The sequence below is a fragment of the Phocoena phocoena genome, chromosome 1 (assembly GCF_963924675.1).
Source record: "Phocoena phocoena chromosome 1, mPhoPho1.1, whole genome shotgun sequence".
Classification (NCBI taxonomy): Eukaryota; Metazoa; Chordata; class Mammalia; order Artiodactyla; family Phocoenidae; genus Phocoena; species Phocoena phocoena.
The window spans coordinates 12,178,957-12,198,370 of record NC_089219.1 but is presented as its reverse complement, the minus strand read 5'-3'; the positions used below and the strand labels follow the sequence as shown (position 1 = coordinate 12,198,370).

Sequence of the window (19,414 nt, the reverse complement as noted above, 5' to 3'; positions counted from 1 at the left end):
ACTAGAAAATGCAAAACCACATATACAGCTTGCATTACATTTCTATTGGACTTGGACAGCAGTGCTTCAGCCCCTTTTTATTCTTTTGGTATCAGTTGTCATGACTTATGATGAGCACTAGTATTAAACAGTATCACATCCCACATTTCTAAGTCTTTCATAATTACTTTCCTGCCAAAAGATATTCTTACCACAACTTGGGAGACAAATGTACTGTTTGAAAAGATAACAATTTAACTAAAATCTTCCCACCTATGCAACCTGTATATTGGTAACACCTCTACCTCAATTCACAATTTAAAAAATCACATTGGGGACTTCCCTGGTGGTCGAGTGGCTAAGAGTCCGCACTCACAATACAGGGGGCCCGGGTTCAATCCCTGGTCAGGGAACTAGATCCCATGTGCCGCAAGTAAGACCCGGCGCAGCCAAATAAATATTAAAAAAACAAAACAAAAAAAATCCCCCCACACACTGGGGGCCAGTCTCCCTGGGCTCAGTCTCCTCACTTACAAAATGATAGCTCTTCTTCACAAAGCTCTTAAGAAGATTAAATAAGATAACATTTGTAAAAACTTTCCTAACATAATACAAGGCACATACTTGGCCTTCAGTAAATGTTACTTTTCCCCAACCTGCCAACTAACAAATTAGGTGATTACAAACTGTGTGAGATAATTCCTTAATTGTAAAAGAATTCACCTCAGATTTTCTCCCACAGTGACACGTCCCAGTGCATTCAAAATAAGATTAAATTTCAAGAACATGTATGGTGTATAAAATGAAATTCACCTGTGATAGAGGCCAATTCCTTTACTCTTGTTCACTTTCCACTTTTGTCTTTCAAGCAGGTATGGCTTACTCAGTCTACATAGTACTGTCAATGACGGCTCAATGAAACATAACGAACCTAGAACTTAAACCTCTGAAGGCATGAGCTTTTGTCTTCTCGGCTCACAGCAGGTACTCATTTGTTGAAAAAAATGAACCTTAGAAAAATATGTCAAAGTTGCTACTGGGCAATGTTCTAACCCATTTTCAATAGCAAATGAAGCATCTAGACTTACCATTCAAACACTGGAAGCATCAATAACACATTATTATATGTATTTATACTGAGCTTTCTCATTTCAAAGAGAATAGTTTATGACATAGCTATGATATCTGACTTGATTGGATTCAAGATGATCCTTCTACAGTTCCACAGGAATCAGATTCTTTGCCTCAATACTGGCCAGCCATCTTGCAAATAGATGTTACTAGGAATGAAATTAGGCTAATTTAACTCATTACCATCATAAATACAAACTCCAAGGAAGCATCCCTTTCATTACGTAAAGGTGAACACACTACAAGCTTTCTTTTCTCCTTTGGCCACAGCACTGCTTGTAGGATCTTAGTTCCCTGACCAGGGGCTGAACCTGGGCCCCTGGCAATAAAAGTGCCGAGTCCTAACCACTGGACCGCCAGGGAATTCCCTAACTTTCTAATATAAAGTGGTTAAGACACCTAGAATGGCCACTAGTTTGCTGCCTGCATTAAAAGTACGTTTAAAAATGGTTTCCAGATATTTTCTAAAATAAGCAAACTAAAACTATATCCAAAATATGAAAGAAAAAAAAAGTTACAGAAGTCAAAAGGTATACGTGTAAACATTAGTGCTGCCCTGTTCACTTTAATAGATGATGATTTTGTACATATTTTGCCAGGCTCTACCAAAAGAAATGAGCATTCCTGCCACCAAGGAACTCAACTTATGCAAGGGACAATACAACTGCACACTGGTACTATACACAAAAGGCTCTGGCAGGGCTCTGAGGAACTTTGAAATGTCAGGTTTTCAGAGAACTCTGTTCCCATGACTGCACAATATCCAAACCACCGTAAGTAGGTGGGAAATTCATCTAAAGCATAATGTGACCCTATAAATGTCTTGAGAATCACTTTGGTAAACTGGAAGGCTCAATGCATTAGCAGGTAGGAGCCCTGGGTTTACCCTCAGCCCAACCACTTACTAGCCTATGACCTTATCAGCAAAGTCATCTGATCTTCAGTTCCCACCATAAGTAATATATGACAAGAGCCACAGCCCTATTTCCCTGACACTGTATTTGAGGGAATAAAAGAAATGTTATTTTTAAACTGCAGGGCACTATGTAAATGGATCATCATTTGCATTCCTGACCTGAACTGTCATTAGGGGCAAAGCTCCCCCGCCCCCCAACTTATTCATCAACTATTCAGTGGGATGACTTCCTTCCACTCTATGGAAAGGGCAAAGATTCTCAAGTTCTACTGCAAGGAATGCATTCCAGAAGCACTGCCATCTGAAACCAAATGGGGCAAAACTGGGTCACAGTGAAGTCGCACACCCTCCTGCTTCCCACTTTAGGAGATAAACTCCATTCAACAGAGATAAATAACCACAGGTAAGAACCAAAGAACAAAGCCAGAGCCAGATCATCAGTAAAGTGAGTGAATTTAAGTGATAACATACAAAAATTAACACCCACACAACATTATCCAGCCCTCACAAGATTAACACCCACACAACATTATCCAGCCCTCACAAGATACCGTTCTTTGCAAAATATTTAATGTGCACACAGAATTTTAATGGAATTTTTATGTCTTAAGTGCCACTAGACCATCAACACACTTTTCACTCACTTATAGGTATGAATTCCTATAAGCACTTAAAAGTATTAACAATGACTTCAGACTGCTGCGGTGGGGGATGAGGGCCACCAAGATGGAGAACCCTCCCTACAGACACCTACGTTCTCTTACATATGTTCATTCTCTCTCTCTCACACACACACATACACACACACACACACACACACACACAGAGAGAGAGAGAGAGAGAGAGAGAGAGAGAAATTTAGAATGTGGATTCCAACCCACTAGTGAAAAACCATCGAAACCTTAGAAGTTCAACCTTTTGGAAATCTGGCTGTAGGGGACATTTTTCATTAAAAAACCTCTCAAGTATTCAATGACCATTACACTATACTCCATGAGGAAATGAAAAAGAAATATATACCTTCTATGATTTAAACAAAAATGAAGTGGCAAGAAGAGGCAGTAAAAAGGGAATGCATTCAACAGGTTTCTGGGAGCACGATCAGGATTTTGCCTCATCCTTGTCATAAAGCCCTTTTATACTTGAACTTGAGTGTCTAAAGGCATCTGTCAAACGGTCTTTTGTCTAACACACATCTAAAGGGGTGGAGAACTAGTAGTAACATTCCAGGAGACTTAATCAGAGACATGTTTGGACAAACAGGTTCATCATATGGATGATAGTTTCCATTTTCAAATGTGATCAGCTACTGAAGAACCTGGTGACACTGTTAGGGTGTTTTAATATATTTAGTATAAAAAAGAATCAATCATCAGTTCTGGGGCAATTTTTAAGCTAACGGAGACAGCCTGATTCAGACTGTGAGACCTTAAATGATTGTGAAATGTTCCCACAAGCTGCAGAAAAAAATACTACAGTCCCATGACTGAAAACATTAACAAGGAGAAGTAAGGTATACTTTTCTTTTCTTTTTTTTTGGTTGTGCCTCATGGCTTGCGAGATCTTAGTTCCCTGACCAGGGATTGAACCCAGGCCCACAGCAGTGAAATCACCCAGTCCTAACCACTGGACCGCCAAGAAATTCCCAAGGTTTACTTTTTACACAGCTAAACTTACCAATTTATATCAGCTTTGGCTTACTGATTCACAAATTTAAGAGATCTGAATTTAAAGCTCTTGACAGTCTTTTGAAAGTTTTTATTTTTTTAAATTAATTCTATGAGCTCACGCGTGGTGACAACCTGGATGTTGTCACTACTAAATTCACAGGGCATTTAATAGTTTACAACGCGGGGCTTCCCTGGTGGCACAGTGGTTAAGAATCCGCCTGCCAAAGCAGGGGACACGGGTTTGAGCCCTGGTCCGGGAAGATCCCACATGCCGTGGAGCAACTAAGCCTGTGTGCCACAACTACTGAGCCTGCACTCTAGAGCCCGCGAGCCACAACTACTGAGCCCATGTGCCACAACTACTGAAGCCCACGTGCCTAGAGCCTGTGCTCTGCAACGAGAAGCCACCACAATGAGACGCCTGTGCACCGCAACGAAGAGTAGCCCCTGTTCGCCCCAACTAGAGGAAGCCCGCACAGCAATGAAGACCCAACAAAGCCAAAAATAAATTAAAAAAAAAAAAGTTTACAATGCATTTCAACAAGTTATATTTAATTTTAAACTGTAAGGCAAAATGATTTGTACATAGTTATAATCTGGAAAACAGTAACTCTTTTAATGAGTATTCTCAGGGAGAAAATACCCCAACTCCCATGAGCTACATGAAAACTGGATCCATAAAAATCAGTTTTTATGTGTGTTTGTTTTTGTTTTGTTTCTTAAAAATATATATTTATTCAGCTGCGTCAGGTCTTAGTTGCGGCATGCGGGATCTTTCATTGTGGCACGCAGGCTCCAGAGGATGCAGGCTCAGTAGTTGCGGCACGCAGGCTTAGCTGTCCCACGGCATGTGGGATCTTAGTTCCCAGACCAGGGATCGAACCGGTGTCCCCTGCGTTGGAAGGCGGATTCTTACCCACTGGACCACCAGGGAAGTCCCTTTATGTGTTTTTTATGTGTTTCTTTCTGTATGTGGGGATAAAAGGGATAAGTTTGGGGGGAATGAGAGTAGCAATAAGGGGTAAAAAACAAAATTTAATCCCATCTAAATTTTACGTATTAGAAATTTTAAAATTCAAGCTATGGTGATAGGTTTAAAATACATACCTTCTTTCTGCTAACATTTCATAGAAGTCTCTGATATCTTGACCAGATTTTTCCATACAGTGATAAAATGCCAGCTGACTTTCCCGATTTGCAAAATCCACCTTTAAAAAAAAAGAATACTGCGTGTTTAATCCAAGTTTCAGATTTTAATGATGGAAAGTGTTACCAAATTTGAAAAATTCTTCCCAACATAGCCTTCTGGATAAATTTCAAGAAAAAGTAACTTATCTAAGTGAAACAGTCCTCATAACTAAAACTGTATTTTTTTAACCTGAAATCGCTCTCAAATTCTACACAAATCTTGATAAAGAAGTACAATTTAAAGTTCTAGAACCCAATCCTGAGGAGTGGAAAAAGCAATATGGAAAACTGAAGCATACCTATCATGATTCTAGGTTGTCAATTAAATAATCAGACCAACTAAATCCAGTAATCTATTGTGCATAATTTGCTGGAACCACACAGTTAGAACATAAAATATGGAAGAACATTTGAACTTTACTCACAGCCAGGCCTCAGAGTCACTTAAAGCATGATACCCACCATCTATCAATATCTTATTTCGAAAAGACTGATTTCAAGCTAACTGTCATAGTTATTAAGTGCAAAAATTCCTTCAAACTATCATAAACAAAAGTTTCTAAACAAAAACACCAGACAAATATCGTGCTTTCAGTGGTTACCCACTCTTTAGGAGAGGAGGAAAGAAGATGAAGAGAGGATCGTTCAAGAAGCTGGACTGATACCTGGAGCTCCTGGGTGTGCAGAAACCCACAGGTGACTGTGGGCCAGCCTGCACTAAAAGCACACAAGTGAGCATCAGGTACCTGGGGCATAGAGAAGCACACATCCTTGAATGAGAGGATTTTTAGGGAAGGTTCTGTGGCTAATGGTTTAAAAGACACTGTGCCCTTAAGTAGCTAGCCAAATATAAAAAATGTAGTATCGCCCTTAGAAACTGAGGCCATATATACCGCATGTCCTGTAAACCAACAAAATGCCAATTATTAAGGGGCTGGGATCTGAACACGATTTTGTTTTGCTTCTGTTTGAAGTCATTCTGCACACCTTAATTTTATTCCCACCGATTTTCCTCCCCTTGGTCTCTTTTACAGCTGCTTGTGCATATTCAATTTCATTGTAGAGAACCAGGGCCATGCCTTTTAAGCGGTCAAACACCACCTGTAAAAAAAACGACGACAAAAAAAAAACAAGAGGCTCATCCACTAGACTTAGTGTCAGTCCCAACAAAATTCTAAATCACAATGACACTGCTAAGAAAATATATATATATTTTTTTATTCTAGAAAAAATTTCAGGCTTTTCCGATGATGCATGTTATACTGAAAACACAACAAAATGTCGTAGGGACCATTTAGAATCATGGATATTGTGGCTTGAGGTATATTATGCCTTTACTTTGTTTTTCTGTATTTACTTTATTTTACTGTATTTCTTTATTTTATGTTGACTGACTCATTTTGGCTCAAAAAAACAACACCCCTGAAAAAGGGGGAAAAAAGTAAAGAGTACTGAATCAACATAAATTTCATATCGTACATCCACTGTACTTCAGCAAAAAAAAGAAAAAGAAAAAACTACACTATAGCAAAGGAAAAATAAGAAAAACACAGTAAGTTGCAATGAATTCTGGTCATAAGCAGCACTGTCTTAAAGCTTTTGGACTTTTAATTTATACTAAACAGTCTTTAAGATGTGCTTCTTCAAACAACAAAAGCTACATTTAAAGAAAGTCAAAGCTATGCAACATACCTACCACAGTGTGAACCTGCTTTCAAGAAGTTAAAATCTTTACCTTCACATAATGGAATGGGGTCCAGAGACCCTTTCCCTGTTATGTTTGTGAATGTGTTACATAACAAACATTGGTTAGATGAGTATTCTGTTGTGTGTCCTTTAAAGTCATCATGGTTTAAAAAAAAATCAAGTCTAATTACATGTTAGTGTGAATGTAATTATACAATTAGACTGTCTAATGTGAGATAAAGTTACAGAAATCCCTAAGAAATATTCTATTTAACAGTATTATGCAGATTAGTTCCAAAATTAATCATTTTGGCGGGTTCTAGATAGTTTCTCAAAATACTCATATCATAAGCTAATAGATGCAAATGCTCTTCTAAACCCAATTTTGGAAAAGAGAATTTTAATGTATGAGTTACTAAAGAAAAGAAAAAGTCAGTACTAGAAACTGGGACTGAAAGGACAGAATATCAAAAAAAGGGAGTCAGAAGTAACTTTAAACCACACAACCAAACCTCCCACCTACCTTCACCACAGGCCCATATCGGCAGAAATGTCGTGTTAAATATTGATCCGATACGTTTGAAGAAAGCCCATCTAACCACACACAGTTTGTAGGCATGCTCTTTCCAAAACCCAGCTGAATACAAAAGGCAAAATTTCTATTAGTTAAGTCACCAATTATTCAACAACAAAATTCTGAGAAAACTTGTCTTCTGTAGGAATCTTATCAAACCAACACCTCAAGTGGGAACCATCAGGTTAAAATCAAACAGAAACTGACAAAAATTATCCTGCCTGGCTAAGCGAGGATTAACTCAGATTACAGTATAACAGGATAAGGATGCGAAGAGGTTTATCACCTTTATGGTTATCTAACTGTACTACTATAATTTTAAATAATTAGACATATGAACAGAAAACTCCAAATCTTAAAAAAAACGCAGCGACTATTAACAGCACAATAACTTATGTAAATTCCTTTACCTTGAGACGATTATTTCCAAGGTATTCCCCATCCATCTTCTTAATAGCCTTACAAACGCTGGCAATATCACAGTATTGCAAGAACGCATACTGAGGAACTCCATTTACTTTCTTAATATCAATATCCTGAAAAAGCCAATGGATGGATACCACTTAGTGATATGCCAATAAAAAAATAAATCAGAATAAACCAAGTCCATATGAGCTACATATTTCTCAAAATAGTCATATTCCCCCAAATCATTTTCTTAGTTACAATTATACATCTTAATGCAACTGTAAATTAACAGCCTAAAAAACTATTCAACACAGCATTTGTAGTCACAAACCATGAAATCCTTCTCACGTGAAGCTCTCTGCAGAAGAGCAACTGCAGCGCAACTCAAAACTCAAAATTTTAAATCCACAACACCTGTGTTAAGAGACATTTATGAGAAGAAAAAAAAGCAGCCTATTTAATGAAAATCTAAGAAATAATTCTCTTCTGCAATATCTAAAATCCTTATTAGGGGTAAGCCATTTAAAATATAGTATCTGAGAAGAGTAAGAATGATAAAGAAATCAAGTTTTCAAAAAGTGATTTAAAATACGCAATCCTAAATTAGAAGACTCATTCTATCAGTATATCTAACTGAATCAAACCTGGTGATGATAAATGTGGTAATAATCTCTCATAACCAGAATGAATGGATTATATAAATACCTGAACTACTCCGTGAAGATGCATTAGAACACCATCCCTGGGTTAAAGAAACACTCTATAAAGGAATACCCCCATCTCTTTGGAATGCTCAAAACCTGTAGTCACATCTGACATTCCGGTCCTGCCTATTAAAAGGAGGTAGTGAAAAAACCTGGCTTACACAGGAAAATGGTCCAAAGAAACCAGACACCTGGATGGCAAAACTTGTACTTAAACAATAATGAGCTGGGCCATATAGTGCAGATTATGTATTGTGATTATCTAAGCCTCCTTAAGGGTCACAAGCCAATAATCAAAACCTGAAACAGAGCAAAATGAGTAATGCATTTAAAGAGCTGTTTGATGGGTCTTTAAAAAAAAAAAAAGCAATAATTTACACTCAAAATTTTTCTAAGTAATGGTAAACAGAAGCTGTTTTCATCATTATGTAGAATGTAATAACCCAGGATAGCTCTACTTAAGAGAAATGTTTCAAAGGAATATTGGTGGGTAGATTCACTAAATAGGTGCTTCTGGCTACAGCATAATCCGTTATGGATAAGTAGAAGGCCATGTTCTCAAAGTCTGTATGTCATTAAACAGTGACAATCATGAGCAATTACAAACATGGTAAGATAACAGTTTTCAAACAGAGTACTGACATGTCCACCTTATTGATAAGCATAGCTCTTAAAACACAATAATCATCCCATTTTTAGCAACCCTGGTGATGAAAATGTATCCATGTGCCCAAATACAACTTTTATACTCCTCCAAAATTTATAGTATAGCAGCTACATTCAATAAAAGTATGTTTGAAAGTTTTATCAATTCAAAGCCTCATGAATGCCAAACAGCAAATTAAAAAACAGATCGTGGTATAAAGACAGAAGAAGCTGGAGCCCAGATAGGTAATTGAGCGTCTAGTCACTCATCCAGGTAGGCAGTAGAGCTGGAATTAAGAGTATACACTACCCTCTGGGCTTCCCTAGTGGCGCAGTGGCTAAGAATCTGCCTGCCAATGCAGGGGACACGGGTTCGAGCCCTGGTCCGCAAAGATCCCACATGCTGCGGAACAACTAAGCCCATGTGCCACAACTACTGAGCCTGCACTCTAGAGCCCGCAAGCCACAACTACTGAAGCCTGCGTGCCTAGAGCCTGTGCTCCACAACAAGAGAAGGCACCGCAATGAGAAGCCCGCGCACCACAATGAAGAGCAGCCCCCGCTCGCCGCAACTAGAGAAAGCCCGCGTGCAGCAACAAAGACCCAATGCAGCCAAAAATAAAATAAATAAATGACTTTAAATTTAAAAAAGAGTATACACTACCCTCACAAAAATACGAAACTGAGAAAAGTTGAAATAATTGAAAAAGAAAGATGAATGTTTTGCTGGTATATCTAAATATACAGCTTCTCTCTTTTTTTCTTCACTTCTACCAACCACTTCAATCTCTTGCCTCAAGCCCCTAAAGATGAGGTTTAGCTCAGCCACAAGCACAAGTAATGTTTTATTCACAGGACTAGATTATGCCATTAAAAAAATTAAGAATCTTTTGTTTAGAGCATTAGTGTATAAATACAGATGGATAAATGGACATCACACACACCCTTAAAAGATTAACAATAGCTGTTTCTATCCAAAACATTTTTTTACTCTCCAAAGTCCAAATATACTAGAGTACTTTCTTCACTGTTATTAATATAGAGAAAATCTAGAAAAACAGAAGTATTTCCCTGTTTTTTCAAACACAAAACAAAATAGTATATCCTAAGGGTACAAAGCTGCAACCAAACTATTTTCACTATAATTTGACTCAAGTTTTAAGTCATGGGGAATAGAAAAATCTTTCTATCCCTAAATCTAACAATGACTTGCATAATTTGAAAAATGATTCTAATTAGAATTTCAAAATAGAACTGAGTGTCCAGCATGCTATCCACATTCTAGTAATCCCCAAGGTACTTCTGATGTGCATTGTGATAAAAATAATCATACACTAATCTGCTGCTTCTTTCTTACAAACACGTTTTCTCTTCCAGATTTTCCTTTCAACCCACAGGACTAGAGATGGCATTAAAACAGCACCAGATGGACAAAGATAAGCAAAGTGGAAAGGAAAATATATATGTAAACAAAATACAGACAATTACATATTTTTACATACACACATAAAGCAGTCCCTGCTGGGTTTTGCCAGATCATCTTTTAGCAGCAGTTAAAAACACATAGGGCAGGAGATGCAAGAGGGAAGAGATATGGGGATATATGTATATGTATAACTGATTCACTTTGTTATAAAGCAGAAACTAACACACCATTGTAAAGCAATTATACTCCAATAAAAAAATGTTAAAAAAAACACACATAGGGCAAATGGGAAAAATATTCATTATACCATCTAAGTATCGTTTTTCCAAATATAATCTCTACTATGCTTTATGTTTTATGACAAAGATCTAACACTGTTTTTATTGTAAAAACAAAACAAAACAAAACAAAACATACCACAATTTCTCCAAAGCGTTGGAAGATGTTGCGAAGATCATGATAAGTAGTGGTTTTTTCAAGGTTACCAATAAAGAGAGTTCTTGTTGCTTTGGGGTGAAATTCATCTATCCTTTCATCCAAAGGGCGAAATTCATTTTCACTTTCTGTTTCTGTAAGTGGGATGGGGACAGAGAGTGTTTTAAGATATTCATATATCATGGGAAAATCTACTTTAAAAAATCAGATCTCTGAAAAATTGGGATTAATTCTCATATAATCTGAAAAATTATATACACCATCAGAAACAGCTCCAAATCAAAAGAAGAATACAGAGCTAGAGAAACTTGTCCAAAAAATTAAGAGAAAGTTAACACCCTGATCTTTAAAATAGAAAAGAAGACTGAATTTCAATCTAAGTTGATTTGTTTGAAAAAATAATCACTAATACAGAAATAGGTTTTAATCCCCAGCAAAAAATAGGTTCCAAAATTATGTGGCAGGCTCTGAATGTGCAGTATAAAACTATAATCTGAAATAAACATAAAATTCAGCTAAAAATAGTCCAGCTTCATTATTTAATTTACATTTCAACATTTAATAAAATAGCATTTTATGTTTGCCATACCCAACTGTCTAAATGCAGCAATTTTTAAATACAAGAATAATACTTGTATGAAAACTGACTGAAGTAACGCTTATGAAATATCTTCTTTTGGTGTTGCATGGTACCCAATGACAAACAGAAAGAGACTCAATGACTCTTAAGGTTTCTACTTCTTATGATCAAAAGCCCTGGTTCAACGTCTAATTCAATCACAGGCTTTCTCTGAAGCTCCATTTATTAACTTCGTCTAGGTCAGAGACATTCAACGTTTTCTGGATAGTAATTATAATACAGCCTGTATGTTCTCGCTCTCTTTTTTAATGTAAAACAAACCCATCCCAAAAAGTTAGTATTTGATCAACCTGACTAAATCAAAGTGTTTAGTGCCAGCCACTGAAACATTACTGATGATGTCAATGACAACACCGGTATTAAAAAGACTCAACTTCTGAGATGTTGGGTGAACTCAGCCAGAACACATCTCACTCCTGATTCCAGTTTGATAATGGCAGGTCAGCTTAATCTTACCTGTGTCATCAGAGACTACATACTTTTTCAGTCAGATGGACCCAGAAACTGTCTAGCACTCATACACCTATCTCTACATTTTCATCTTATTTCTCAGGGGTATATCTCACTTTAAGCTCAATTAGGTCTTCTTAAAATTATGTAACTAACAGAGGGCACATACTTAGGAATATTTCATTTAAAAGGAGAAAAAGGAAAAAATAATTCAGGCACATCTTGAGGTTTGTACTTCAAAAGACAGAATCAGGGGAGTTCCCTGGTGGCCTAGCGGTTAGGATTCTGGGCTTTCACTGCCATGGCCCATGTTCAATCCCTGGTTGGGGAACTGACATCCTGTAAGCCACGTGGCGTAGAATAAAAAAAAAAAAAAAAAGCAGAATGAGAAGGATAAAGCATGATTTGCAACCATTAAAATCTGTAATGAATTCATTTCTACCAAATAGCCCACTTAAAATTTCAAAATCAGAAATTCAGTTGGGGGGAGGGAGGGAGTGGCTTTTCCACATGTAATCTATTCAACCTTCATGACCAGTTTTAAGTCTTACTGTCCTACACATCATTGAAAAGACTGTTTTATCCTGCAATTTCATATTTAGGGGATTGTAATGCTGTGCATAGGAGTACAAAAGCACAATCTTAGAAGCCACCAGAGGTCTGTCTACAGAGTTAGGTTTCTTGGATTTGGATCTTTTTAATTCCAAGACGTCCTTGACCTAAGGAAGCAATCAGCTCCATACGTTTCAATATAAAACATTTATGACAACCATCCAACAGCATAATTCCAACCAAGTGTCCCTAACTCAGCTTTCACATATCCCATTTAAACTGGTGTTTCAATGCTGTCCGATCTGGAAAAAGTACCTTCAGCTCTCCGATGCTTGAACCAATCAAACTTCTCAACATCTTCAGTGGCAGGTGGTTAAAAAGCCCCAATTAACATCCTGGGTGCTAACTAATTAGGTAAAATGATTTTTTTTTACAATAAATATCTCAAGCTAAGCCCACTACTTGGGAGATTAGAAAGTCACCTATTGATAATGCCCCTGAGTTAGATCCTCACTAGTTAATAATTATATATGGCTCTAAAAACTTATAGAGATGATACGACATTCTAAATATTATTCCTCAAAGTCAGTTCTGACCTGTTCCAATTGTGTTAAATAAGAACTCCTGAGTTGCTCTTAGCCCAGTACAAGTTAGGGCAGTACATCTCAAACTTTGCAGAGGAGGGAATGTGAAGGCATAACTTATAATTCCTTTGAAAAAATAGTATGTCTTTGAATTCCTGTTTTATCATAAAATTATGCACACTTCATAGTCTTCACTCTAACAACCCTGACTGTGCCTGTTTTAATATACAAATGACACATTCTTATCAAGGAAATTCTATTTTTTTCCTCTTAATTGTCACATAAAATGAATATTCCAAGAAAATGGGCTATGTTTACCCTATAAATTCCACTCAAAGTTTTAGTCTTAAAGTTCAACTGTCCCACACACTTAACGTGAATGCATAATTTTAACATTTCTATTCATTCTTCTACAGATTCACTCACAAGTAAATCAGGGGTTTTTAAAACTTGAGTATGCAAATTCTAAACCAGTAAGCTGCGGTATGATCAAAGAGTCTGTATTCTAAACAAGCACTGCAGGTGGTTCTGAAACAGGAAAAACACTGACCCAAGTCATGGCTGACAAGACTGCCTGCCTTAGAATAGATAGGTCTTACAGGTAGGTTCAAACAATAAAATGTCCCCTTGAAATTTTCAACGGGTTGCACTCAAAAGACTTAGTCCTGCCACTCTGCCACTATCTTTCAAGGTCATGGAAGCTAGAATAACAGATCCAATTTGTGCTGGGCATAGTGGAAAGAAAACTGGTCTAACTAGTCCCTCAAATTGATATAGTCTGTTTTCTAATTCAGAATAATTCTGTTGTCATTCTCCTTGGAACTATCACCTTATCTCAATCAACTCAATCCTTTTGGGAAAGCAGGATTCAACAAGGGACTATACTTTGCCTTTCACAACTCTTAAAAGTTAGCATGCTCTCTAACAGAAACAGAAGAATCTTTAACCCTTCCTAGCCAAAACAACCTATTTTATTAAGTTGAATGACAAAATGTAACCACTCTTTAAAACAGAAGACACCGAAGGTATGTTTTAAAAAACAGAGCTTGGGGGCTTCCCTGGTGGCGCAGTGGTTGAGAATCTGCCTGCTAATGCAGAGGACATGGGTTCAAGGCCTGGTCTGGGAAGATCCCACATGCCACGGAGCAACTAGGCCCGTGAGCCACAACTACTGAGCCTGCGCGTCTGGAGCCTGTGCTCCGCAACAGGAGAGGCCGCGATAGTGAGAGGCCCGCACACCGCGATGAAGAGTGGCCCCTGCTTGCCACAACTAGAGAAAGCCCTCACACAGAAACAAAGACCCAACACAGCCCAAAATAAATAAATAAATTTAAATTGTTAAAAAAATATAAAATAAAATAAACACAGCTGGAATACTGTCCACATTCAGGATAACATGTGGCCCTTTCATATAATGGAATAAAAATTACACTAAAACTCAGCTTCCTTGTCTCTTACCTGGCCCTATCCATGCTGTTACTTCAATCTGCATGCCGAAGAAAAGTTTTCCTTTTGATGCAGTCAATGCTTTTTCTTGGTCCTCCTGCTGCCGGAAGAATACCAGACCATACCTTTCTTCTGAAGTTCCATGTATCTGCACTGAAGTCACCTTTCCAAATTTCTTAAATTCATGGAAAAGGCCATCTTTGAGACTTGTATCTAAATCCCCAAACAAAAACAAGTTGCTTATTTTTCTAATTTAGTTACAACTCAAAGTGTAAGATACTAAATCTTTAGTCTGATTTTTGACCTAATTAGCATTAAAACTTTACTTTTTCAAATAAAATAACTCTAAAAATGAATTTTAGAGACTACCGTACAATTCTGAAAATAAACCGGGGGTTAGAAGATATTACTAGTTATTTGTTAGGTAAGAATGATATCATGCTTACACAGGAAAATACCCTTATATTTTACAAATAAATACAAAAGTATAGATCTTTTAAGTCAAGTGTGAAATGATGTAACATCAGGGATTTACTTTACGATAAAAAGGTAACAAAGAACAGGAAAGAAGGAACAGGGAGGCGGACAAAGCAAATGTGGCAAAATATTGATGATTTTTTAATCTGGGGTATGGTATAAGGGGAGTTCATTTTTGCTATACTCCTTCTACTGTGGGTATATTTAAATTTTTCATGATAAAAACTATACAAACACATATATGCATATATAAAACTTTAAAGACTTAGAAAGAAAGCCATATTTCTAGTTTTCCAAGCATCATGTTGATGATAAAATTGTGTGGGAAATGGCATGTAACATGCTAAACAACGTTAAGGCCTTTTACAGATGAATTATACTATCTGGAGGTCTTGTGTTAATTTGCTTCATTATAAAAAGTAAAATTGTAGGGCTTCCCTGGTGGCGCACTGGTTGAGAGTCCGCCTGCCGATGCAGGGGACACAGGTTTGTGCCCCAGTCCGGGAAGATCCCACATGCCGCAGAGCGGCTGGGCCCGTGAGCCACAGCCACTGAGCCCGCGCATCCGGAGCCTGTGCTCCGCAACGGGAGAGGCCACAGCAGTGAGAGGCCCACGTACCGCAAAGAATAAATAAATAAATAAATAATAAATTGTAGAGAAAGACAAGCCAATTATAACCCCTGTCCATTCCTAAATTACAAAGTAATCTAAATCAAAAGTTCACCAACATTTGTGTCTCAATATCTCTATTCATAAACCTGGTATGTAGGTTTTATAGGCTGTTTTAATAAATAATTTAAGTAATCATTAAAATGCACTTAGCTAAGAAATGCTTAGTTTGGTCTTTGTTGGTTTGACCATCTACTAACAGTTGTTTAGACCATCTACTAACAGTTGTTCACATACTCAATATGCCTGACATAGAAATAAAAATATATTATGGCCAAATGTCAGTCAAAAACATTAGGAATAAAAGACAACGGTATAGCTTTTAACTATATAAAGTGATTATTCATGACTTTCCTCATTTAAAATGTTAATATTTTGAAGTGGATTTCCTATCATAATTTTTTTATATCCAAGTTATTTCACACAGGACTCCAGACCAATATAAATCTAACTGAAAATAGTATTTCTACAATTCCATCATACCAAATTTTCCCTAATATCAAAATACTTAATCCAGAAAGCATTTTTATTCAAAAATGAACCATGCTTTGGGACTTCCCTGGTAGCGCAGTGGTTAAGAATCCTCCTGCCAATGCAGGGGACATGGGTTCGATCCCTGGTCCGGGAAGATCCCACACGCCGCAGAACAACTAAGCCCGTGCGCCACAACTACTGAGCCTGCACTCTACAGCCTGCAAGCCACAACTACTGAAGCCCACATGCCTAGGGCCCGTGCTTCACAACAAGAGAAGCCACTGCAATGAGAAGCCCGCGCACCGCAACGAAGAGTAGGCCCCACTCACTGCAACTAGAGAAAGTCCATGCACAGCAATGAAGACCCAACGCAGCCAAAAAAAATTTTTTTAAATACATTCATAATAAAAAATGAACCATGCTTTCTTTACATAACACGCACCATAAAGTCTTTATGTGTGTATATGTATATGCATATAATATGCGTAATAATGTGTATTTATATATGTATGTGTATATAATTAAGTATAAGTAACATGCAATCTTTTTTTTTTAACATGCAATCTTTACATATATAACAATCTAGAAACTACATACAGTTATAATCACTTGCTTTTTATTACATGGCATTAAATATCAATGAACCACAAAAAGAAAAAGGGGGAGAGAGTCAAATTGAAAGACAAATAGAAAATATTACCAACACAGTCAGATAAGAAAGAGAGCTATTTAAACAAATTCTGTACAAAGTATAGAATTTAAGTTGCTCAATCTCTCATTCCCCAACAGCAGCAGAGAGGAAAGTAGAGTAACACAAAATTCTACCTGTGGAGCGTACTGGAAGATTCTGAACCTTGATCCCAAAACTTTTACGGGGCTCATCTTTTTCCAGGGATGAAAGCAACTGGGAAGTGGGTGCTGGGACTGCTGCAGATTGAACTGATCGGGCTGGAGAGTCATCACTTGAACTACTGCTGGAATCAGTGCTACAGAAGGGGGGAAAAAAAATCAAACAGGAAATGAGTCGCATATAAAACTTCTTAAAATTAACAAATGGCAATAATTAAAAGGTCTAAATTTCAGGTCTGGGATTTCTAGACACCCTACCTTCTCCACATCTATTTCATACTCTACCTTCAGAGATGGCAGAAGACAGCAAATACCAGCCTGGGAATGTGGAAGTAAAAGTAACAATCTTTTATCACCACATGCCACCGAAAGACCAATGTTTCGTTCTGTGCAAAATCTGAACAATTTTTTCCAAATGAAATATGACTAGTAAACACAAATGACTTAAGGTAATATTAACAGAATAGTGGATATATGGGTTTTGGATTCAGAGATCTCGATTCAAATCTTGGCTCAGACATACAGCATGTATCCTTGGACAAGTCACTTAACCTCTTGCTAAGCCTCAGTTTCTACATCTGTAAAATGGAAATAATAACACAAGGTTAAGAGGTTAAAAAAATAACACACAGGCTAACAGAGTTTGGAATATGACAGCAATCCATAAATGAAGTGGAATGCTCTGTTACTATTACTGTTACTACTACTACCACCACCGGCTCATGGGTAAATTAATCTTTAGGAAAAAATAGACATCCAAAATAATTTCCCAGGTAATTTTAATTTTTAAATTTTTGAAGGACTAATAAAGAAATATAAGTTACTTGAGTCTTGTTAGTTTAGGCTCTTTGTGAATAATGTGGGAAATGAGAGGCAATGAAATTTAATTTCTCTCTTCAGTATAATACAAACCTCAAAGGGAGAGACCGTCACAGTTGAAAGACAAGGAGAAAATATTACCAACATGGTCAGAACAAGTTTATTATGCCCAAGAACCATGTGAGAAATATTAAATTATTTCAGTACTGCATGTACAAGACTGCTATGGTTTTAAGTTCTTTTATAGCATTCTCAAATACATTAATAAAAAGCTATTTACAGGTTTCTGAAATTTTGCTTTGTACTCTCCCCTCCTTGCTGAGGAAGACTTAATCCTAAAAGCAAATAACATGGGGTGGGGGGCGGGGAGTGCAGGCAGTTAATCCACTTTAGGCACACTCTGTAGAGGACAGGTTCAACAGTTTTTGTCATTTGCGCCCAGACTACAGCTCTCACATCCAATACAAACTCTAAACCAGCCAGATGAATAAGTCTAACTCCAGGATCTGAGACAAATTTGCTATCGCTTTTTAAAAAAAGAAATACCATAAGAAAATAGAATTTACATAGCATTTTTATTTAGCTCTCACATAAGGCAAAAGATTAAAAACTTTATGAAGTTACCAGAGCTTTCTGCAGTTTGAAACATAAAGAAATAAACCTATGCCAGTAAGAGCCAAAAGTAGATACGTGAGTTACAAAACACAAACTACTATGATAAAAGCCTCAAGGTAGAACCACAAGTCATCACTGCCAAGCCTCCTAGAAATGACTGGGTTTCAATTTTCCCATCAATAAATTTTTTTCCATATCATTAAGCAAAAGTAGTATTACTAGTACTAAGTGAATAGGACATTGTACTTTCTCAAATTAAGGGTTAACAAAATTAATTTATCTTCTGTTTTCAGCACAGAAAGAAAAAAATGTTCTACATGTATAACGTACTCCAAGCAATACAAGATTATTCATAAGGCCACCAGATGACTACAGTATAGAATATGTATGTGACTTATCAATTTAATTCCAAGGAATCATAAAATAACCATTAAGGAAAACACTTTAATTACAATACCACCAATAATATATACACCAAAATTCCTTAGCAGTAGTAGGTAAAGAAGTAAACAAATATGGGCAAGAGCAGAATTTCTGGGTACTAAAATAATGAGCCAACAAAGTTCTGTTTAAGTCCATATTTTTAAAATGTAGAGGAATCAATGGCAGTAGTGGGTAAAGAAGTAAACAAATAGGGGCTGCCCTGGTGGCACAATGGTTAAGAATCCGCCTGCCAATGCAGGAGACACGGGTTCGATCCCTGGCCCGGGAAGATCCCACATGCCATGGAGCAACTAAGCCCGTGTGCCACAACTACTGAGCCTGCGCTCTAGAGCCTGCGAGCCACAACTACTGATGCCCGCGCGCCTAGAGCCCATGCTCTGCAACAAGAGAAGCCACCTTAATGAGAAGCCTGCACACCACAACGAAACGTAGCCCCCGCTCGCCACAACTAGAGAAAGCCCATGCGCAGTAATGAAGACCCAACACAGCCTAATTAATTAATTTAATTTAATTTTTAAAAAAGAAGTAAACAAATATGGGCAAGAGCAGAATTTCTGGGTACTAAAATAGTGAGCCAACAAAGTTCTGTTTAAGTCCATATTTTAAAAATGTAGAGGAATCAATGGGAGCAA

At 37.3% G+C, this 19,414-nt stretch overlaps 1 protein-coding gene across 1 annotated transcript in view; it reads right to left on the bottom strand.

Moving 5' to 3' along the window:
* Positions 1–19,414, bottom strand: part of SPEN (spen family transcriptional repressor) — an 81,326-nt gene that overhangs the window by 10,771 nt on the left and 51,141 nt on the right. Inside the window, exons 4-10 of the mRNA XM_065893708.1 lie at positions 16,881–17,041; positions 14,447–14,647; positions 10,745–10,896; positions 7,555–7,680; positions 7,094–7,207; positions 5,872–5,985; positions 4,804–4,904 (exon numbers count right to left, since the gene is read on the bottom strand). Of these exons, the coding sequence (XP_065749780.1) occupies positions 4,804–4,904; positions 5,872–5,985; positions 7,094–7,207; positions 7,555–7,680; positions 10,745–10,896; positions 14,447–14,647; positions 16,881–17,041 (969 nt within the window). The remainder of the gene's footprint in view (positions 1–4,803; positions 4,905–5,871; positions 5,986–7,093; positions 7,208–7,554; positions 7,681–10,744; positions 10,897–14,446; positions 14,648–16,880; positions 17,042–19,414) is intronic.